General features: G+C 38.7%; 1 protein-coding gene across 1 annotated transcript in view; it reads right to left on the minus strand.

Annotated features, from left to right (window-relative positions):
• The window catches only part of ube2j1 (ubiquitin-conjugating enzyme E2, J1), a 67,115-nt gene extending 45,452 nt beyond the window's left edge, over window positions 1-21,663 (minus strand). Inside the window, exon 1 of the mRNA XM_039782345.1 lies at window positions 21,295-21,663. Coding sequence (XP_039638279.1) covers window positions 21,295-21,325 — 31 coding nt within the window. The 5' untranslated portion in view covers window positions 21,326-21,663. The remainder of the gene's footprint in view (window positions 1-21,294) is intronic.
• Between the last annotated feature and the right edge of the window lie 205 nt (window positions 21,664-21,868).

Genomic DNA, 21,868 nt, shown 5'->3' on the forward strand with positions numbered 1-21,868 from the left:
TCTGGTGCTTTGAGAATAGGTCTGCGGTTCTATAGCATTTTTTTAAACCCCAATTGAGGATCAAAATATGTTTAATGCATCCACATTCTTTTAAACACTCCAATCCAATAAGTTTCACTGTCAACATTTGCAATAGGGCTGCATCATTTTGCGAAAAAGTCATATGACGATTTTCAATACTGCGATTGCGATATAATGGCGAGTCTAGTTGCTTTTTTATCAAAGAAATGCAAAAAATAATTTTTAAAACATACAAAGTTAGATGAGCATAACTGAAAAATACATAACATTTTTGTTTTTCCAAAATAGACCTTTTTGCTTTGCTCAACAGTACAAATGACATATATAGAACAATAAATAAGAAAACACTAATTATTATTAAAATAATACATTTTGTATGCCCTTATAAACAATGACATTTAAGATGGTTGTAATATAAAAACTAGTGATTAAGAGTGACTAGACAATATACTTTGAACAGCTTCTTCTTAAAGTCTACATGCTCTGAAAACCTCTACGCTTCTGACACTCACGTGACCAACGTGGCACACACGCTACTGAACGCGACACGCACTTCTGCCTAAACAGAGACTGCTTGGTCATATCTTTTGTGAATGTTGTTACGACGTTAGCGTAAGTGAGAGCTAAAATTGGTGAGCGGCGTCGGACTTTAGCATAGTGCGAACAGAAACCAGAGTGTAACGCACACAGAGCACCTTTTTGGTAGGCTGTGGGGCGGCTGTAGCCCAGGTGGTAAGAGCGGTCCCCTACCGATCGGAAGGTTGGTGGTTCGATCCCGAGCCCTGCCGTTCCATATCAAAGTGTCCTTGGGCAAGACACTGAACCCCCGAATTGCCCCCGCCTCCGAGTGTGAATGTTTATCTGATGAGCAGGTGGCACCTTGTACGGCAGCCTCGGCCACCAGCGTATGAATGTGTGTGAATGGTTCCTGTACTATGTAAAAGCGCTTTGAATAGTCGTTAAGACTAGAAAAGTTCTATATAAATACAGTCCATTTACATTTACTTTTTTGGTATACTAAATCGTGCATTTTTTACGGTTATCTAATCGCGATTGCGATTAGATAACGTTCAGCCCTTATTAACAAGTGACCAAAGGTATAAATAACTACAACACCAACATTCAGCTTAGGTCCATAATTAATAGTTATTGGCTGAGATGTCAGAATGGCTGCATGCGTAAAGTCCACAACCTGTAGCTACAGCCTGACTATGAAATCAGAAAGCAGAAGATATGAAAGTTTGATAGAAAATGTATCCGTCGCTTGAAATAACTGGTGCAGTCGGCTTACTCTGCAGGGCCTTGTTTTTCTCGAGGGGGTTGCTCCAAATACTGGAGATCTCAATACATATTAAGTTGAGAAGCTTAGAATATTGATATGATATGCATTATGATATGCTACCTAAATGTTTTCGACATTGCTGTCAAAAAATGTGCTGATAAAAATTGAGGAGAGATAATTGATTTGTTTACATCTGACTTTATCAGGTATTTTGTCAATCAGGAACCGGATCAAAATGAAACCAGTTATCACAACCCAAACCTAGTTTTTGTGGGGGGGGGGTTTAACCAAAATATTACATAACAATGACGAGGAGCATCAGTTTAGTCCTATTGTATGTGATTTTACAAATAATTAAATTGGAATAATAGTTGTATTAATAATATGATATGGACTTCAGTCATATTGCCCAGCCCTAATTTACAGGTTACTTTGTACATGACATTATCATTAGGAACACTCATATGAATTGATATGTTATGACCAATTTTTATTTTTCCCTGCTAGAACAGTTTAATATCATCATCATCATCATATTCTTTATTCAGGACACACACAAATGGTCCATAGCACAATACAAAAACATAGCAAAATAATTATTAATATTAATATTAATAAAAGGACGGAACATTTGTATCACATTACTATTCAGTTTTATAGGCCAGAAAAATATGATTAATGCAATTAGCATATTATCTACTACTCCTCCTGATATATATAATCTAATATCAAATCAAGGTCAGTTTATATTAATGTGACTATATTTAACTTTTACACATTTCTGAAACTGTGTAACGTTCCATCTGATGATCATGGATGACCTGTGGGTTACAGCAAACCAGACTAACAGTGAAAAGAGATTTTTCACAAAATGATTTACGAAGTCATTGATGTCAGTGATTGATGACGCTATAGAGCACACATTCTGACGGGTCACAGATTTCGGTGTAACACCAGAAAGGCCTGTGTTATTGTATCCAGCCAATAAAGGGTAGCAGGAGATTTCTTTATATAGGCCTAATTCTATTTTAATGATAATTTAGAAGTTATCTGCTGTAGTTACGGCTGATACTGGAGCAGGACCATGACAGAGAAGAAGGAAATTAAACAAAGAACAACTAAAAGCTAAAAGGGAAAGTGAAAGACAACGGGCAAAACCGAGTCAATCTCGGTCAGGCATTCAACAGATGGAGACAATTACAGGATTGCAAGTTATTCAAAACATCCCCGAATTGGCCTTCAGGTATAGGTCTTTTTCCTTAATTAAATAACCTTACAATACGTGATGTTGTTGTATGTCAGTAGTCTAGATTAAATTATGCCCCGTCAATTTAGCGTGGACGTTTTATTCTTTTCAGTCTGTGTTTGTGTTGGCCAACTACTAATCTTTCCCTTGTCCCCCTGTACTTGTGTAAAGCGTCCGTGGGTTTCATGAAATGCGCCGTATAAGTTATTATTACGTTGGTTGCTACAACAATCTCCTAATGCTTTAACTCGTGACACAGTTACAGTGATAACGTTATGCGGTTTATCTCCCGAGACATCCAAAGTAGGCTAAGTTACCGCATGCAACACATAAAATTCAACGATGTGGAGCCTCTAGCTCACCCAGTAAGAGCGTTCGCCCCATGTTGGCAGAGTCCTGCAGCGGCGCGGGTTCGAATCCGACCTGCTGCCCTTTGCTGCGTGTCATCCCCCATCTCTCTCCCCCTTTCGTGTCTATCTACTGTCTCTACTACTAATAAAAGGGAAAAGCCCCCAAAAATTATAAAAAAAAAAAAAAAATTCAACGATGCATCTGTAACGTATTCTCTTATTGTAAATTATATGATTTTCTGTCTGAGCAAAATATTCATCGCGATTATATGACGGTAATGCTAACTCAGTAATACAGCACCGTAAAGAAAAGACCTTTACGACAGCAGGTGTGGTAAAAACACTACCGCTTTTGTCCAAAGGGGGTGCTAGAATCAACACAAACTGAAAGTTACATACAGTCACTTTAAGGGACACACACACACACACACTAATTCAAATTAAAGCGGGGCGAAAATTTTCCGGTAACTTTACGGAAACTTTCCATGGAAAGTTTAGTTGGGGAATTTTGGAAACATTCCAATTTGGAAACTTTTATGGGAATTAATGGAAATTATGGGAATTTGGATGGGATGTAATCCTTGGGCTCAAATGCAGTACTGTCTTCAATCAGCTTCAATCTGCTGTAGAATGTTGGATTCTAGAAATTATCTGTGCAGTGGGTGTGGCCTCAATAGCCCTGCAGTAGGCTAAGTAGTAGCCCAAACCATTGACCTTTAGCTTAACATATGAAGGTAGCTAGCATGCTGCCTTTGATTTACTATGGTTATGGTTATATGCGTGCTAAGCTTACCATCAGCTATTGTCAGTCTATTGTTTCCAGCCTATCAAGAACAAGTGGGCTATACAGTGAACACATATAGGTTAATAGCAATGGGTTATGTATTACCACCCCCCCCAAAAAAAAAAAACTCCCATATTTTAAAAACTAAATGTTGGCAAGTATGTAGTAGCCTATGCCGATTACCGCATGCATGCATGTCATTGACAAATATAGGGAGGACATTTAACTGAAGTTGCATTAAATCAGGTTATGCCGCAAGGTTTTTTTCAACTACATTTAAGTTCCCTGTTATAGACTTACAGTATTATAACAAGCAATATTAAAAATATTCAGTTTATTCCCATTAATTCCTGTTAATTCCCATGGAGAGTTTCCAACTTTGAAAATTCCCGGAATTTTGCAACCCTATTAAAGAGCCTGACATATTTGGTAACACTTCATAATAACCATAACTAATAAATGGTAAATTGATAGTTAATTAAACTTTAGTTAAGTTATTTTACTGTTAATGGTTATTTTACTGTTAACAAACAATGACATTAGGATTTGTAACGTTTACTAATTATTACTAATGTTATAATTTAAAGTTACTTTATCATTAGTTTAGTACTATAACACTATACACTATAACACCAAAAGTACAAGCAGCTGGCACCCGGGAGTGCAAGGATAAGAACAAAGTGTCCTCAAGACGTTCCTGAGACCACAGAATTGTTATGGAAGAGAGAAGAAAAGAGCAGACAGAAGCTGAGAGAAAGAGAAGCAGAGCTGTGCTGTTGTTGTGACTGGAGATAAAAATGTCAATCTAACCATTGTGGACCCAGGAGGGAAACTTTGATAGTTATAATTGATATGGTGGTCTGATGTCTGTTGTGACTGTGCTGTCGATGTAAAGCCAGTGGAGAGACTGAAGGACATGTTGTGTTGCAGTGCTGAGGGTGTGAGGAGGAAAAGTGAAAGCTGTGGAGGTCTAATCCCGGTCTGTGTGTCTCCGTTTTAGCTCTGCGGGGTATTTCTTATATTGTTTGGTTCTTACATTTTCATTATAAGGTCATATTTATGACATTAAATTCTTGCCAGCATTAAAATATTTTTATCTTGAAGTTGCTGTAGTCTCTCCTCTCACAGACCGTTCCCAAATACGTAAAATCCATAAGCTTTTTTTACGACATGCACTTGTCACGCATACGTGGCCGGACCGGCTATCAAATCAAAGAAGAGAAGAACTCTGATTACAACACACACACACACACACACACACACACACACACACACACACACACACACACACACACACACACACACACACACACACACACACACACACACACACACACACACACACACACACACACACGACGGCGTTACCCCACTTTATCTTTCCATAGCAAATATCTGTTTGCTGCTACATTATTTTAATGTTCTAAATGTCGATTACAGCCCCTTTTTAGTTAAATGTTCAAATGTTCTATGCTGATGGAACAGTAGGTGGTTTTATGTAAGATAAGATAAGATATACTTTATTGTCCCCAAAGGGAAATTTGTTTTGGACTCTGTCCATTCTGTAGTGTTACAAAGACAACACAGAATACAGAAAAGACAACACCAAATACAGAAAAAAAACAAAAAAAAAAACAGAAAACACAAATACAAGTATCAACACAAACATGCTTCCATATACATATAATAAGCACATTAACTACTCCTTTCATTGGCACTTCCCATTGAACAACCCCGTCGGCTGTATTCTCCCTTGCACAGTACGATATTGCACAGCTAACATATTGCCCAACCCCAATAGCCTACATAACGTATAGATGTTAAGTAGGCCAGATCACTCTATGGATCTTTCTTCAGAACAACAAATGCCTTGATTTAGTGAAGGGCTTTGGCATTACAAGCACAGTTAATATGTAATTATGTATGTGCTGGGAGTCTGGGGCATATTAGCAGCATTTTGCATATTTTTGTAGACCTTTGCAAAACAGCCCAACTTTTCAAACTTGGCAAATTATTCCCCCTACTCAAAACATATCTTGTTTCTAAATCAATAGAATCAGATAAAGTAGCGCAGAGCTTGTTGTCGAGGTCCTCCCGAGGTTGAACGCACTCAGAAACGTCAACCCTCGAAGTAAACGTGGCTACATTTCTAATGAACAAGACCAAAGCCCCTTTCACACATGCAGTCTTTCCCTGATATGTGCAGGGGCAGAGAACAACTAAACAGCGAAAACACCTTGAAATATAAAATATCCCTTAATGTTTTTTTCCGTTTGAACTTTTATTTTTCATTCAGAACGCAAGACAAAATAACAGTTTACTTGCAAAATGTAATGTGCAACATCGTTTTACTCCATTACATTGTTTTGGTGACCGTAAGGAATCACAATCGCAATTAAAATTTGATTAATTGCACAGCCCTATCACACTGTGCGGGTAAGCCTGTGTAGGATGCCTGGACCACACAGTACAGTGTATGGCTCAGAGTCACTGGGTTTGTCTGTAATGTATACAGTAAATTCAACTTCAGTGCATGGTACATGCCTGTTGCCCGCGGCGACAAGCCCAACGTGTGGCCTTAATTGTCCCGACAGCACATGAAGTAATGGTCTCCTCAACAACTACCCAGCAGGCTTTGGCACAAGACAGCAGCACTGGGCCTCATTCCTACAGCAGCAGCACATTATGACAACATCCTCCATCCCACAGTTATCTATCTCCACATACTGTATGCACACATGCTATAGATAATCCTGTGTTTGAATACTGTTAACTTATTTTTTCTTATTTCCCAAAAAATTTTTCCTTTGTTTCCCAAATCCCAACATTCTAGAAAATACTGGCGGCATGGGTCAGAAAGAAAGACGCTTTGGTGGTGCAGCTAGGAGGAATGGCGAGACTTAGAGAGCCATGGCTAAAAGATATTGAAGTTAAAAGATTCTCTTTATAGTTCAAGTGCCCAGTTAGTCATGATATACCACTTGGGGAATCCATCAGTGCCCTACAGAGTGGAATCAGGAGCCCTGAAAGGTGTGATAGGCTATCAGAGCTGAGCAGGCACTTCAGAATGAGAGATGAACCACTTTAAAAGAGTCTGCTCAGTGCCTCGTCCACCAGTAATCTTTGGGATGGCAGCAGGCAGCTCCAGCTTTGATGGCAGGGCCAGTGGCAGCTCATACTCAGTCTGGGACAGTTTGGGTCATGGACAAGATAACCTAATGTCAAAACCAAATCTCAGAGGGAGATATCTGATGTCAGTGATCTGTTTATCAGTCTGTCTACCCAGCCATCCTTTTATTTATTTACTTATCCTAAAAAGGACAATAAGAGCTAATAACAATGTTTGTAGTTTGGGCTAAATAGGTTATGATAATACTGTACAAGGCTTGTGCTGATTGGCGATCAGATCATACATCAACTTATTATCAGAACTAAGATGTTAAAAAAAAAAAAAAAATGGTATCTAGAATAAGCACCCTACTGTTAATGTTGAGATGATTCTGGTGGAGCAGCAATAATGCCAGCTGAGCCCCGTTATTCAGCACGTAGGGCTGGGCGATAAATCGATTTTATCGATGAACTCGAATGTGTAGTCAACGTGGATTTGTTTAAATGAAAAATCGATTAAATAACTTATATGTTTAATAACTTAACATCCGCCGACGCTACCCTCTGGGCTCCCGTAGCTCCGAACGGGCTCATCCCTTCCCCCGCGCGTTTGCCATAGAGATACACAAACAACATAGCAGCGACAGGGACTAACATTAATTATTTTCTTAACCAGTCGTTTCATTACTTACTTATCCGTAATCTCCGCCGAAATGACCGGCCGCTCGCGGTGCACTGTCCCCGGCTGAGAGTCACCTATTCTCGGTAACTGAACCACCAGCTGCAGCTGACCTGAAGGAGCAGCATGCGGGGCACCAGAGGCGGTGTTGAGGAATTCTTTTGCGGCTCAACACATCTACTAAATGCTGCTGATACAACCGAGCTGTGACGGAGGTCTGTAGCGGCTTAAACAACTTGCATACGCCGCACGGAGCTCCGCTTCGACGTTTGTTTTTATCGCTACGAAGGAGCTTGCTACAGGTATGCTACATTCAAGAGACGAAGGGATGTTAACGTACGTTACTCAGCAACAGGTGAAAATAGGGGCAAGGTTGCGCAATAACGTTAAAATGATTTGAACTTTTAGCGCCAGAGAGCGAAGTGAATTACCACCTGTATGTGTGAAAACAGCTTTATCTCCACGATCCGTTTTGTGTTGAATATATAGCCCCCCAAAAAAAACAACAACCTCAAACCAATTTATATTTCCACAAAATTGGCATGAATAATCATAATGGTACATGCCCCATGTGTGTGTATGAGTCAAAACAAAATAAAACTTGTTTTGAACAATTTCTTTGTCATCTGCAGATTGATTTTAAGTAGAGGGAGAAAAAAATCGATTTAAATCTTAAATCGGATTTTTTTTTTTAAAATCAGGGATTTTATTTTTAGGCCATATCGCCCAGCCCTATCAGCACGAGTGACGAGTGATTTTTAAATCCTAAACGGTAATTACAAACCAGTTTGCCATCGCTTTTCCATGGATCTGACACCTGGTGGGCTATGCTTATTTCGGACAGTCACCCAGCTTCCCCCATCCCGGCTGCTGCCAGGGGACTGGAGCTACTTTAGATCAGGTCCCACTGATTAACGTTACTGGGGGCTAAGATAGAGCGGCTAACGTTAACCTGGAGCGGACTACAGTTATCACATTAGGAGGCAAAAGAATAGGGCTGAACGATTTTGGAAAAAAATCTAATTGCAATTTTTTCAACTAATATTGCGATTCCGATTCAAAATGTGATTATTTATTTAAACTCTTTATCTGCTGTATTATTCAACAAAGAAACAATAAATCATTGTATAGTATGACAACACAATATCAGATAAATTAAACAAACTCTTCTTTCCTGTAGGCCAGGCCTGTATGTTATTATATTGATGAAATTAGGCGACGTAAGAATTTATATGAAGGACATATTATTTATTTATAAACTACTTCAATCACAGTGACTGATTTGTTGAACGTCCAGCCTTGTAAACATGCAATAATTACCATAACAACATAAAGAACTGACAAATAAGCCTGGTGTAAATATTAGGGATGCCACCTGAGCAGGGCTCGACGGTAACTTCCCCCCCCCCAAAGGTTTCCTAAACTGAAAGATGTAGGAGCTACATTTAAAAATGTAGGTGTGCATAAGAAAAATTAGGGGTGCAATGAAAATGTATCAAATATTTTTCTTTAATAAAAAGGCATGCGAGAAGACATTTACAAGCAGTGATTTTATTTATTTCAATACAAAAAGTATATTAGGTTTGTAATAATTTCTGCTTCAAACTGTATTTAATAATTATGTATAATTATGTGGCCAAATTATATAATTTATTTAAAATGTAATAACGATAACTTATTTCATTAGTCGATTGTTGTTAAACGACAAAGATGAACCGCTAGATGGCAAAAGGGTATTTTACAACAACTTTGAATGCACCATGAGCTTCAGAGTTGCAATTAATGCCATGATGCCACTAGTCTACTCTGTGTCTTTAGCTGCAGACTGTTACACGTCCGGTGTTGAAATCTTTTCCAGTGAAATACAGACACAGTTTAAACCGTTAAGCTGTCAGCATTTTAGCATTTTAACCGTTTAAGCCAGCTGCTAGCTAACGTTAGGCTAACGTTACCTGCTGCCAGGTGTAGTGTTAACTACCGTCACATGCAGCAATGCTTCTGTTGCCTCGAACGTCCGTTTCAGCGCACCAGAGAGTAGCGCAGGCATTGAAGTGGCACCGAAACGAGGCACCTAAATCCGTGTTGCTATTCAGTCACGTCGTTTAGGACACCAGGTTTCACTACCCAACCCTAATCTTAAACATAAAACAATTTACATCAGCCGTTTTCATTCCAGGGCTCCCTGTTGAGTTGTGTTGGTCGCTGTGTTTCTGTGGTAGAAAATGAATGTAAACAAAGTGGTGTGCCAGAAATGCAATGCGCTATGACATAGTTGCCCCTTCTAGGCTAATGTTGGAAATCCCTTTAGTGGATAGAGCGTATAATAAAAAAAACATGCCGATTGTGGCATTGGCAATGCATGAGCCTCAGTAGAGTAGTAAATATTAACTATAATTCAAATATTTAAAATAATAACGAATGAATTTTATGGTTTTAAAGAGGAACATTGAGAGATTTAAATTTGTTCAGAGCAGTAATCCTGCATAAGTTAAAGTGCCTGGCTGCTTCCCGTGTAAACCACTAACTTTGTGAATTATAAACTTTTGTATCCCTCCCACTACCCAGACCTCCACACCTTTACTTTTTTGCCTCTTAAAATATGACTTCCTGCATTGGCACTGGACGTAGAACATACATTGCACATTTATCCAGTATGAATGTACTGTAATTCCTAGGGAAGCTGCACACCACTGTACTGCCAGTGCCTGGATGCACTGTGACAGGCGCTCCAGTGCTCCATACCCCATTCCCATTTTTGGCTCTTCCTTCCGGTAACCGTAAGCAGAAATGACAAGGAAAAGCCCTTCCCACACAAGTGCCTCTGGCTTCTGTTGGGTTTGCGGAGGTCTGGTCACTGGCCCAAGGCGGTAGGGTGATAATCTTTGTACGCCAAATCATCTTATGTAACATATTTTGAGTGTTTGCCACTGGGAATGATTCATAGTTGGTCCAGAGGGGAGAGAGGAGACACTATTGCGTAATAATAAGCCATTTCCAAAGATGTGAAAGTCACAGAGCACAGGAAAGAGAAGGAAAAGATACCTCCCAAGTCGGAGCACTTTTTATTGCTACTCTGTTGTTGTTTCCACAACATAAACTAACAAAGTACAAATTAGAGAATCTTTCCTACTCCAGCCTGTTGATTAACCTTGTGGGTGCTAATAGCTTTGAGCTACATTTCTTGTGACACATATCCACAGTTGATATCATTGGGTCATGGTTACTCGAGATCACTGATAGGCGACGTTGCTCAGCGACTGATGGAGCTTTAACATAATCAAACCTTTAACTTTTCTGCCAGCAATACAGTTATTTACGTGAATAGACATTTATAAAAGAGTGTGAACATTTTATTTAAATATTTAGACATAAAAAAAATCTATTAAAAGCAATGTCTCTTCTATATAAACAATGGCTCCCTTTTAAAAGTCTGTGTGTCTGACAATATCACAGCATCATGTTCCTTTGTTATTATCTTAGCTTTAATATCACAATCCATTCAAGATGGATAGGAGTGCTTGAGTGAACTAGTGTAACATTTTTAAGGTTTTAATTTAAAATGGATAATTAGCCGCTTTAATGAAAGGTGGTCATGGTGCAGTGGATACAACACATGAAGCTCAGCGTAAATTCTTAAAGGAAGACTTCCTACCTTTTCCATCACACATAATGATCAGCTGTTTCATGGTACGTCACTTGTCAGTAGTAATCAGAGCAGCTGTGTCGTTGTTAGTTAAACCAATCAGGGTCGGCCATTTGTCACGAGCCTATCGCAGCTTGATATCCTGCTTTAAATCTGTTCTCTCTTCCGCGGTTGGCAGTTGTCGTTTCAGGAAATTGAGTGCGTCCCGCCTCCTCCCCTTCTGCCACCGGTGGTCACGCCCTCGGACCTGGGTTCATCTGCGCTTGGCTGTCGATGGTTCCTCTGCTCGTTCACCACCACCAGTGTCTGGTCTCCATCGGGGGATATGTTTGGGTTTCCTTAAACCCTTTAGGACATTTGGGTTCGATAGAGTCCAATCTCCAGAGACTTGTACATTTACATGTTGTCTGTACAATAAATATGTTCATAATTGCAAGGAAGTCTCTCCTGATTGAAATGCCTTTGGTGTGGGAGACCTGGGTTCGAATCCCACTCCAATACATCAACCAATGTGTCCCTGAGCAAGACACTTACTCCTAGTTGCTCCAGAGGCGTGCGACCTTTGACATATATAGCAATTGTAAGTCGCTTTGGATAAAAGCATCAGCTAAATGACATCTAATGTAATGAAAAATATCACAAGAATGAATGCGTTGAGCTACCGAAGCAAGACAGAATCAACACAGGAGGCTGGACAGCCGAGCTGCTGTAGTCCATAATATGTCCAATTATGTGTTCAATATAACCATTCAGACTGCCGATCAGAGGGGTATTTCAGAAAGCAGGTTTAACAGACTCTGAGTTCCAACCTGAACTTTAGGTTGACTAACTCTGATCTGTCTAGGGCTGAAACGATTCCTCGAATAATTCGATTACAAAAAATCCTCGATGCAAAATGACTTGCTTCGAAGCTTCGTTAAATCAATGTTACCAACGTTATATCGCTGACGGACGGTGTTTCCGCACGGAGCATTATTACTGTCGCACACCAGACGTGGCTCAGTCTGCTGCTGGCGACACATGCCAGAGCGTCAATAGTGAGGGGCTAAGAGACAGGCTGGAGAAAACGACAGAAAGTGTCCAAAGTTTGGAATCAGTTCAAACGTAAGTAAAACTAAAACTCTGTACAGTACGCCTACTGCAAAATCAAACTAGCTTACCACAATAATAGCATGACATCAGTGCTTTAGCATCTCAATAGAAAACATGGAGTCTAACTTAATCATCCATTCCACGAAACGGACCGACTAAAGTAAATCACAGAGTTGTATGGACTATGAAACTACACCAAACACAACAACTACCAAAATCAAAGACAAGAAAATACGTAGTGGTGATCTCTCTCTCTCTCTCTCTCTCTGATCAACAATCTAATAGCATAAGTGTAACAGAGCTATGTGACATTATAATCAAATATATAAATGAAAATAGGTTGAGTATAACTAATATTTACATATAGGCCTACTGTATATACAGATCAGTCTCAGGTTGAAACTTGTAGTTCTGAAAGTTAAGTTGCACAACTTAATGTAATGTTTGTGTATGTTTAATGTATGCCTTAGTTTGAGGTTGATATCATTTGAAAAAAAAGATCTTTAAAAACAATGTAATATTGCACTTAATACAGTACAGGCCAAAAGTTTGGACACACCTTCTCATTCAATGTGTTTCTTTATTTTTATGACTATTTACATTGTAGATTCTCACTGAAGGCATCAAAACTATGAATGAACACATATGGAATTATGTACTTAACAAAAAAGTGTGAAATAACTGAAAACATATTAGTCTTATATTTTAGATTCCTCAAAGTAGCCACCCTTTGCTTTTTTGATAACTCTGCAAACCCTTGGTGTTCTCTCAATGAGCTTCATGAGGTAGTCACCTGAAATGGTTTTCACTTCACAGGTGTGCTTTGTCAGGGTTAATTAGTGGAATTTTTTCCCTTATTAATAAAAAAAGCAAAGGGTGGCTACTTTGAAGAATCTAAAATATAAGACATGTTTTCAGTTCTTTCACATTTTTTTGTTAAGTACATAATTCCATATGTGTTCATTCATAGTTTTGATGCCTTCAGTGAGAATCTACAATGTAAATAGTCATGAAAATAAAAAAGGAAACTCATTGAATGAGAAGGTGTGTCCAAACTTTTAGCCTGTACTGTAGGTTTAGTTTTTTGAGAGATGATATTGTAAGCAATGTAGGCAATACAAATGTTGCTTTTTTTCCAAAAATGTTGCTTTTTTCCCAGTTTTGGTTGTTTAAAAACGCAAAAAAAAAAATTATCCGATTAGTCGATCGATAAAGTGCTAGATTAATCGATTACAAAAAGAATCGATAGCTGCAGCCCTAGATCTGTCAAACTCAGAGTTTCCAGTTTCAGAACAGGAGATATGAATTAGGTCAATCCACTCGGAGTAAAGTTAACCCTGGGTAAAGGGTGTGCAAGAGCATTTAAAAAGCCCTCATCAATGGAATGCAGATAACATGACTCATAACCCAAAAAGATTGAACCTTCTACTTCTCCCAAGTGGAGTTAGAAATATGAATGAATGCTTATGCAGAATATGAACATCTATTTAAGAAAAAGAGCAATACAGCTGCAACTGCCCTGGCAGAAAATTGCTGACGGAGTCAAAAAAATTTAAAAAAGAATGATCAAGTTCTATCTCGAGTATTCCACTTATTTAACATCTGTGCGCACAAAATGTACTTGCCAGCAACTGAAGATGAATGAATTATAAAAACATATATCACACATGTATAATTTCAAGCAATTCTGATGTTGTTTAGCATTATAGTAGTGGAATTTCTAAGCAAACAGAGTAACTTTTTCAGCCATCCTAAAACTGCCCGTATTTATTATTGTCTTTGAAAGTAACATTAAATGCACTTATGCATAAGTCTCCAAATTTGTGCTTAATGGACAAATTCAACCATTATTTTAGCCAATCGAAAAAAAGCGGAGACCCAAAAAAAGGGAGGGGGACAACCACCACTCACAGAGGGTGAAGAGATGGTCTTTAGTCAGAACCATGGGTGACCTATGGCTGAGGACATCTCTGCTGGAAGCTCATCTTAGTTAGTGCTAGCTCACTATCCCAGACATCATCATAGACACTCAGCACACTGGTTTTCTATAGAGGTAAATCTTTGTAGGCCTAATTGATGGCTGTTCTTCTTCTGGTTTATTCTTGTCATATAGACATTTACAATTTAATTTAAGGTGACTTAATTCAGTTATTAATTTGGGAAATTGTGATGTGCCTCAGCAAAATAGCCTCAGGAAGAACTTGTTTTGGTGGAACATGCTCATTCAAAAGTTGTTTTTAGGCATGCAACAGAAAACTCAGATCGGACAGATAGTCTAGCTAGCTGTCTGGATTTACCCTGCAGAGATCTGAGGAGCAGTTACCCATAGTCCTCAGAAATCCACTGGTTTAAAATGTCAACACAATAAATTATATTCATATAGATAAATAAGTGAAATCCAGCAGAATTTCCATTGGCAACGGAGCAATCCTGGAAGTGGAACGTCGGGGATGTAGACTACAGATGGTGTAATCTGTCTGGTGGAGCCTGCTATAACAAACCATGCAGCTGTAAATTTTCTTAAAACTCCACAGTTCATAATGGATTAGAGAGTAGAACACAAAAGATTTAAACATTTTCTTACAGGAGGATGATGAAGGCACATTATCAGCTGCCACAACGGAAGATACAGAGGTTTACACCTTACATCTAACTGATGGTATAACATGATAAAACTTGCAATGCTAGGTGGGGGATTACGAGGAAGAGGGCCATCCATTTCCACAGCCCAACTTGGCTCTGTAAATTTTCAGCATTGGCCCATGGCCTACAAAATTAAGAAGGCCATTGTAAATTGTAATTTTCTATTTTGTATAGGTCCTTGTCAAACAGCTGTACAAGTAGTACAAATCACCTGAGGTCTCACAATGCGATATCATCACGATACTTATGTCAAGATACGATAACGATAGATAACGATTTTAAACATATTGCAATATTCTGCGATATATTTCAATTTATTACCTTTTTTCCAACTTCAAATTTTTCTCAATTTCAAATGATGAAGGAACCTTTGTCAACATCAGTTTTATCTAAAGAGATACATTTCTCTGTTTCAGTTGGAATTGTCAATGAGACAAAGTGACCAACACGTATATAATAATAGATCAATACTTGGCATCTGTGTATCGATACAGTCGCGATACTAAGCTGTATTCTTTCCCCACCCCCTATGTACAAGGTGTACTTAGACTTTTTTTTAAAAGCTGATCTTGAAATGGACCACATAAGGCTGCCAATGAAAAAGACAGAATTTGAAATACAACTGCTAGATCAGTCAAGAGTGGGTTGAGGTTAGAGATGTTCCGATACCGATACCAGTATCGGTATCGGCTCCGATACTGCCTAAAACGCTGGTATCGGTATCGGGAAGTACTGGAGTTTATGCACCGATCCGATACCACGTAATGAAGCCCTAAAGAAAATCTACGTTAAAGTAGTTTATTTATGTTCTTTTTCATTATAACTATAAAAGAAAGTTCTGGGGCATTCCTTGTTTGCGTTTGTTCATGTTTCACAAAGAGTTTAACCTGAGCCAGACCGACAACAAAGAAAGAAATCATATCACATCCATACAGAGATAGTAGTATACAGATGTTAAAACATAATGAAATATATGACTCACTGGTATCGGATCGGTACTCGGTATCGGCCGATACGCAAGTTCAGGTATCGGAATCGGTATCGGGAAGCAAAAAAGTGGTATCGGACCATCTCTAGTTGAGGTGGATGATTTTACTTGTTTCAACAACATGACAAATATTAAGTAGTGTACTGCATTTGTACTTGTAGGATATCTCTTCATAAAAAGAAAGTCATATTGGGTTTTCTTAAAAAGTCCCCGATTACCCATACAGGGGTTTTCAGTTAATGTGGCGGATTGGGCCTCTTCCCAGGACTGTATGGGTGCAGTTAGACTGATTGAGTGACATCTTCATGAGTCCCCCTGTTAGTGCTGTTGCACCTGTTAGGGCGGGACAAATGACAGCTTTATGATTCTTATTGGTAGAAATAATGTGCGACCTAATAAGTTCCCATCAAAGCTCATTCAACCTGAGTCTAATCAGCCAGAATATCTGAAAACACCTGTGTCATGTTCGGACAGTTTTTTTTCTCCTTTTTTGAACACACCGTATAATTTGGCATTGCATTATGTTCAGTGAGGAATTGGTCCACGGTAGTTTAACAAGTGCCTTAAACAGAAACTCCAGTGAGATCAGCTCTATAATACAGCAATTGTGAAACTCCGAATATTCAAACTGAAAACTGAAACTTCCAACTCTAAACAAATCATGCAGCCTATAGATCTGTGGGAACTTAGCACCTGCATGTGTTGCGTACGTGTCAATGTGTGTCTGTCCTTGGAGCAAGGCTGTACACCCATAGCAAACTTCAAACTTACATGACACTAGTACAGAGGTACTTAATCTTTTTTTACAACTAGATAGAGAAGAGACCAGGGACCTCCTCATGTACAAAAAATACTAATTTATATATCATGACAATTGAAATAAATGAATTTGAAAACTTTTCACATGGACCATACTTTGATAATCACTGCTCTAGTGAGTTCTTGGTTATACGTGGCATGCACTCAACGCTTCTATTATCTTACCGGTAACTTTTTTTCTAGATTTCTGTGTCTGTTGACCATATTCTCAGTTTCAGTTGATGTCATAAAAATACATTATGTCTTGTAACACCTGCATATGAAGAAGTGCTGGTTAGGGCTGCTCGATTATGGAAAAAAATAATAATCACGATAATTTTGGTCAATATTGAAATCTCGATTATTTAACACGATTACTCATTAACATTTGGATATAATGGACAGGGTCCAGGGTATAATCGGTTAGTGTCCTTTATCTCACAGAAAGAGTCTTTGGATCAGAATAAAATCGGTTTTACTACTGTGAGTCGGTTCAGCTTTACAGATATCACACATACAACGTTACACAGCTAATGAACAGTTCCACAGACACAATGTTCACTCACTATGACCACCAATACTGTCATTACTAAACATTGTGCCAAAATATCAACAATAATGTCGCTGTCAGTGGGCTTATTTGCTAGCTAACCTTAGGAAAAATCCAGCACATAGACGGTACCTTAGAGTAACGTTACGTGAAACAGGGGATTTAACATCCCTGCTCATTTACATACAGTTTAACAACAAAACTAAATGCTAAAGGAACATTACTATGTTTTTTCATGTTGGTTTTCAGCAGTATGCCTATGCACCCCCACTAAAAAAAAGCTGAAAAAGTTTTAAACAGTAAGTTAATACAGCGTGTCGGTGGAATACAACGTCTACTACAGCCGGGGGGGGGCAAAGGCAGAAGGACCGCAGGGTTAGCTAACGTTAGCTGTTCCCAGACAACTGAGTTGGTTTTGCCTTTTTTTTGCTCACCAAACGCTGCTGCCATCTTTACTCGCGCTGAGTTTTTAAATTCCAGCGGATGATATGCAGCACACGACTGGCCTCCCTGACCGGCTTCGGCAGGGGCGGATGTGCACGTGCAGATGTGCACATGTGCGTGTCATTCAGAACACAAGACAAAATAAGAGTGTTCTTGCAAAACAGAACATGGCAAAATAATCTTTTTTTCTCGATTATACTATTTTGGTGATCGTTGGGAGCCAAAATCGAAATTGAAATTCAATTAATTGCACAGCCGTAGTGCTGGTGTAAATGTGCAATCTCCACTAGACCAACATAATAATAAAATAAACAAAGTCATATGCATTTTTATTCACTTACTTGTTCTCAACCTTTTTTGCTGAATAGCTTAGCGCAGAGGCTAATGGATCCGAAGTGTCTCTTAACATTACCCCACTAATAATGCCCAAAATGATACCAAAGGTCTACACTAGTATATATAGGTTATGCACTCATAAAACGATGGATTGTAAAGTTTGTAAGTGCACCAGAAGGTTATGTAAATAACACTTGCCTGCTGGCTTCTGCTCTCTGCTGTTGTTGTTGCTGCTGTAAGACGAGTGCTTAGGGACATCTACAAATTACTACACCGAAAAGAGAGGCATTACCTTATTTAATCATTAAATTAATAAATATTTTTGTTGCATCTCTTTTCGGTGTTGTAATTTGTAGATGTCCCTAAGCACTCTTACTGCCCGGTACTAACAGCAGCAGCAGCGAGCAGAAGCCAGCAGGCAAGTGTTATTTACATAAACTTCTGGTGTACTTACAAATTTTACAATCCATCGTTTATGAGTGCATTTGTACTACTGTAGACGTTTGGTATCATTTCGGGCATTATTAGTGGGTAATGTTAAGAGATACTCGAATCCATTAGCCTATGCTTGATAAGCTTCCCTTACTACGCTAACGCTCCCAATGTTAGACCCAGGTGAAAAAAGCTTCTGGGGGTGTTTGGCTCGAGATCATGGTGCAAAGGACCCTAGGGTGAAATTACTCCGAACCATCACTTTAACACCCACCTTTCCAAAATATTGCTTCCAGCGCCCCCCCGTCATCCTCTGAAGGCCCCTTGGGGGGCTCTACCACCCCCATTGAGAAACAGACACCTGGCTACCACAGTTTAGTAAATAACTCCCAGACGAATTTATGTAAACCTTTAATGTGCCATATAAGTTTGTAACAGACTGAATGGCTGGTTAAATAGTAACTCTACTCTCACTGGTGGACATGAACAGTGACTATATGTTTACATGATGATGCCAATTTAGTTCGCTCATCAGAGCATTTATCATTATCATCTGCTCATCAGAAATGGAAAATAGGAGCGACATTAAAATGTCAAATTTTCTGCATTACCAGTAACAGATTTTTACTTTCCTCACAGAGATCATTATTATATTGTTAGAAATATCCTATTTTTGGTAAACTGATTACGTAACTCGAGCTGATAAAAACACCTGGGCACAAAAAGTTTTTTGTTCTTGTTACAAAACATACTGTGATAGAAAACAGAAACCTGACGAGGGCGTTCCATGTCATAGTATCCCGCTGTCTTTTGTAGAACTCCAGGTAGCATATTTGGGTTTCTTAAAAGCAGGATTATTCAGGTTTCTTAAAAAAAATTATAGGCTACCTATCTTTAAAAGGTTACAGTTATGGTTGAAAATGACAACAGAAATAAACAAGTTTGCGGATTTCCCATATCTCCGCAGTTGAAATCAACTACCATTTGTCTACGGAAGTGATTTTTGGGTTAGGACGTTCACTGTGATTCGATCTAGATATTCCAATAATTTGATCAGAGCTGGGAAATTATTCTCAATGTGAACAGTCTCGCTGACAAGGTTTATTATCATGTTATTATCACATACCTAATATATTATACCTCAAACTCATCATTTATGAGGACTATGGTTAACTGCTCCAAAGATCTCTGCAGGGTAAATCCAGACAGCTAGCTAGACTATCTGTCCAATCTGAGTTTTCTCTCGCATGACTAAAACATCTTTTGAACATACCCATGTTCCACCAAAACAAGTTCCTTCCCGAGGCTATTTTGGCAGCGGCTCCGTGCGGAGCTTAGCGCGACCATGACGATTGTGATTGGTTTAAAGAAATGCCGATAAACCTGAGCACTCCCATCCCGGAACGCTGTGTGGTCTAGCCAGACCCTCCTCTGCAGCGCTGTGGAGGAAGGACTAGTGTGAATGTCACAGCTCTTCGTTGCAAATGAGAATTTGTTATCAAATCGGCTTACCTGGCTAAATAAAAGGATGAATGTTTTTTTTTTTTTTTAAATCACCCCTTAGGCACCTTTAGGCAGATCATTCAGTCTTTTTTTCCATTTATTAATTATCTATATGTCTATGCTTGTAATTTCTAGCATTTATAACATAACATTTTTCTGTACAGTTATGTGGTAATATTGAAGCAGACACACCATTATGTCTGGTTAGTTCTTTTATTAACAGAATACCATTGTAATTTGAACACTGTTACAAATACCCTGAATTCCATTTTTTTCAAATTGATTTGTATTATTTTATTATGTTTTTAGTATATAATGTATATTTGATGTTACCACATTTGTAGATATAGTATATTTATACTATTCATTTTAGTTGTATGTTGTGCATCTTTGACAGAAACATTTCCCTCAGAATGAATTAAGTTCTTTTTGTCTTGTAATATTTTAACTTTTCTAACAATCTTCCAGCCACTGCAGCTTAGATAGAAAGTCTGTGCTTACTTTTAAATGATGATAATGCTTAATAATGTCTTATTTTAGCACAGTGCAGCAATCTAATGTTTACAACATTAAAAACAGGGCAAAAGTTTGGGGATTCTCTGCTTGGAAAACATGTCCAAGTAGTCACAAAACGGCATAGCAAACAAAAGAAGTTACTTGTATCTTAAATAAGTCTCACAAAAATCCCCAAAACATGTAGGCTAAAGTGCATCCATGTCATGTCGTATCCATTAATGTACCCAGGACCAACAGCAGCTTCATCTTTGTTGAAGTAATCACTAAGAAACAGCATGTTGCTGTTAAACATGGAGTTTTAATTCTGCCTGTGACTCACTTGTTGCTAGGGAAATAACCCATCTACTGTATACCGCTCAGTAAATATCATTTAGCAAATCCCCACTATCACATCGCTGAGCCCACCTAGGTCATCCTTTGTGTACAAAAGCCTCGCTTCTGCTGTTTTTACTGTTCATAAATGACCATGACTAGCTAGCTAATGTTACACACGAAGACGCGTCCTAAACAGAGAGTAACGTTACAAAACGGAGCACCACGTAGCTCTTTCAGCCCAGGAAGTGAGCTGTGCCAATGCAATTACTATGATAGCTGAATGAATATAAATGGTTTTGTTCTGAATCCTAAATAGTGCAAAAACAAAAGTATCTCCATATGGAGTTCACATACAAATGTAAGCAAGCGAACACGAGCACTAAGAAATAGAGTCAATAATATTCGGCTCATGTCAGTGTAGAAGTTTAATTTGGATTTAGTTTGTTCACAATAAGTTATTTAAGAAATGTCAACAGTGAACTGGTGGGTTTCAACTGTGTCGGTCATGTTAGCAAACTCGCTGACAGCTGGAGAACAGCAACAACAATTGTAAAGTGAGCTTACCTGGACTCTTGAGGTTATATTTATTCTCCATACCAACAGATGTTGAGCACTCTGGTTAAAGATGAAGTCCTGTTGAGTTAATGTTGCTAAATGGCTAGCTAGCTCCCAGCTACCTACTTAACGTTAGCTTCACTTAGCTAGCAGCCCCGGCTAGCTTCCTTCGGGTCCTCAAATATGAGCAGAACAGTTGAAAACGTAGATCGTTCAGTCTCCACGATGTTCCAGTATGTAGGTACACTAGACGGTATTTGAATCCATCCGTCACAAGAATATTGAAGAGTTGTTGCTCAAGTTATGCGCTGTTTCGGTTTTGAAACAGTTTGTTAAATGTTATCCGCGTGACGTCATTTGTGGAAACGTAAACAGGAAGTGACTGACTACTGGCCGTCTTATTATACATCTGCCTTTCTTAAACAGACCACATTATATGAAGAAAAGCAATATGGTTAAAGACACAAAGGATGGAGGACTAAAAGTCATTGACTTTGACTGCCTTAATGGAACCTTAAAAATAAATTGGTTAAAATCTTGGATCAAACACAACAACTCCTTTTGGTATTGTATTCCAAAGACC

This window comes from Perca fluviatilis, chromosome 18 (assembly GCF_010015445.1).
Source record: "Perca fluviatilis chromosome 18, GENO_Pfluv_1.0, whole genome shotgun sequence".
NCBI lineage: Eukaryota > Metazoa > Chordata > Actinopteri > Perciformes > Percidae > Perca > Perca fluviatilis.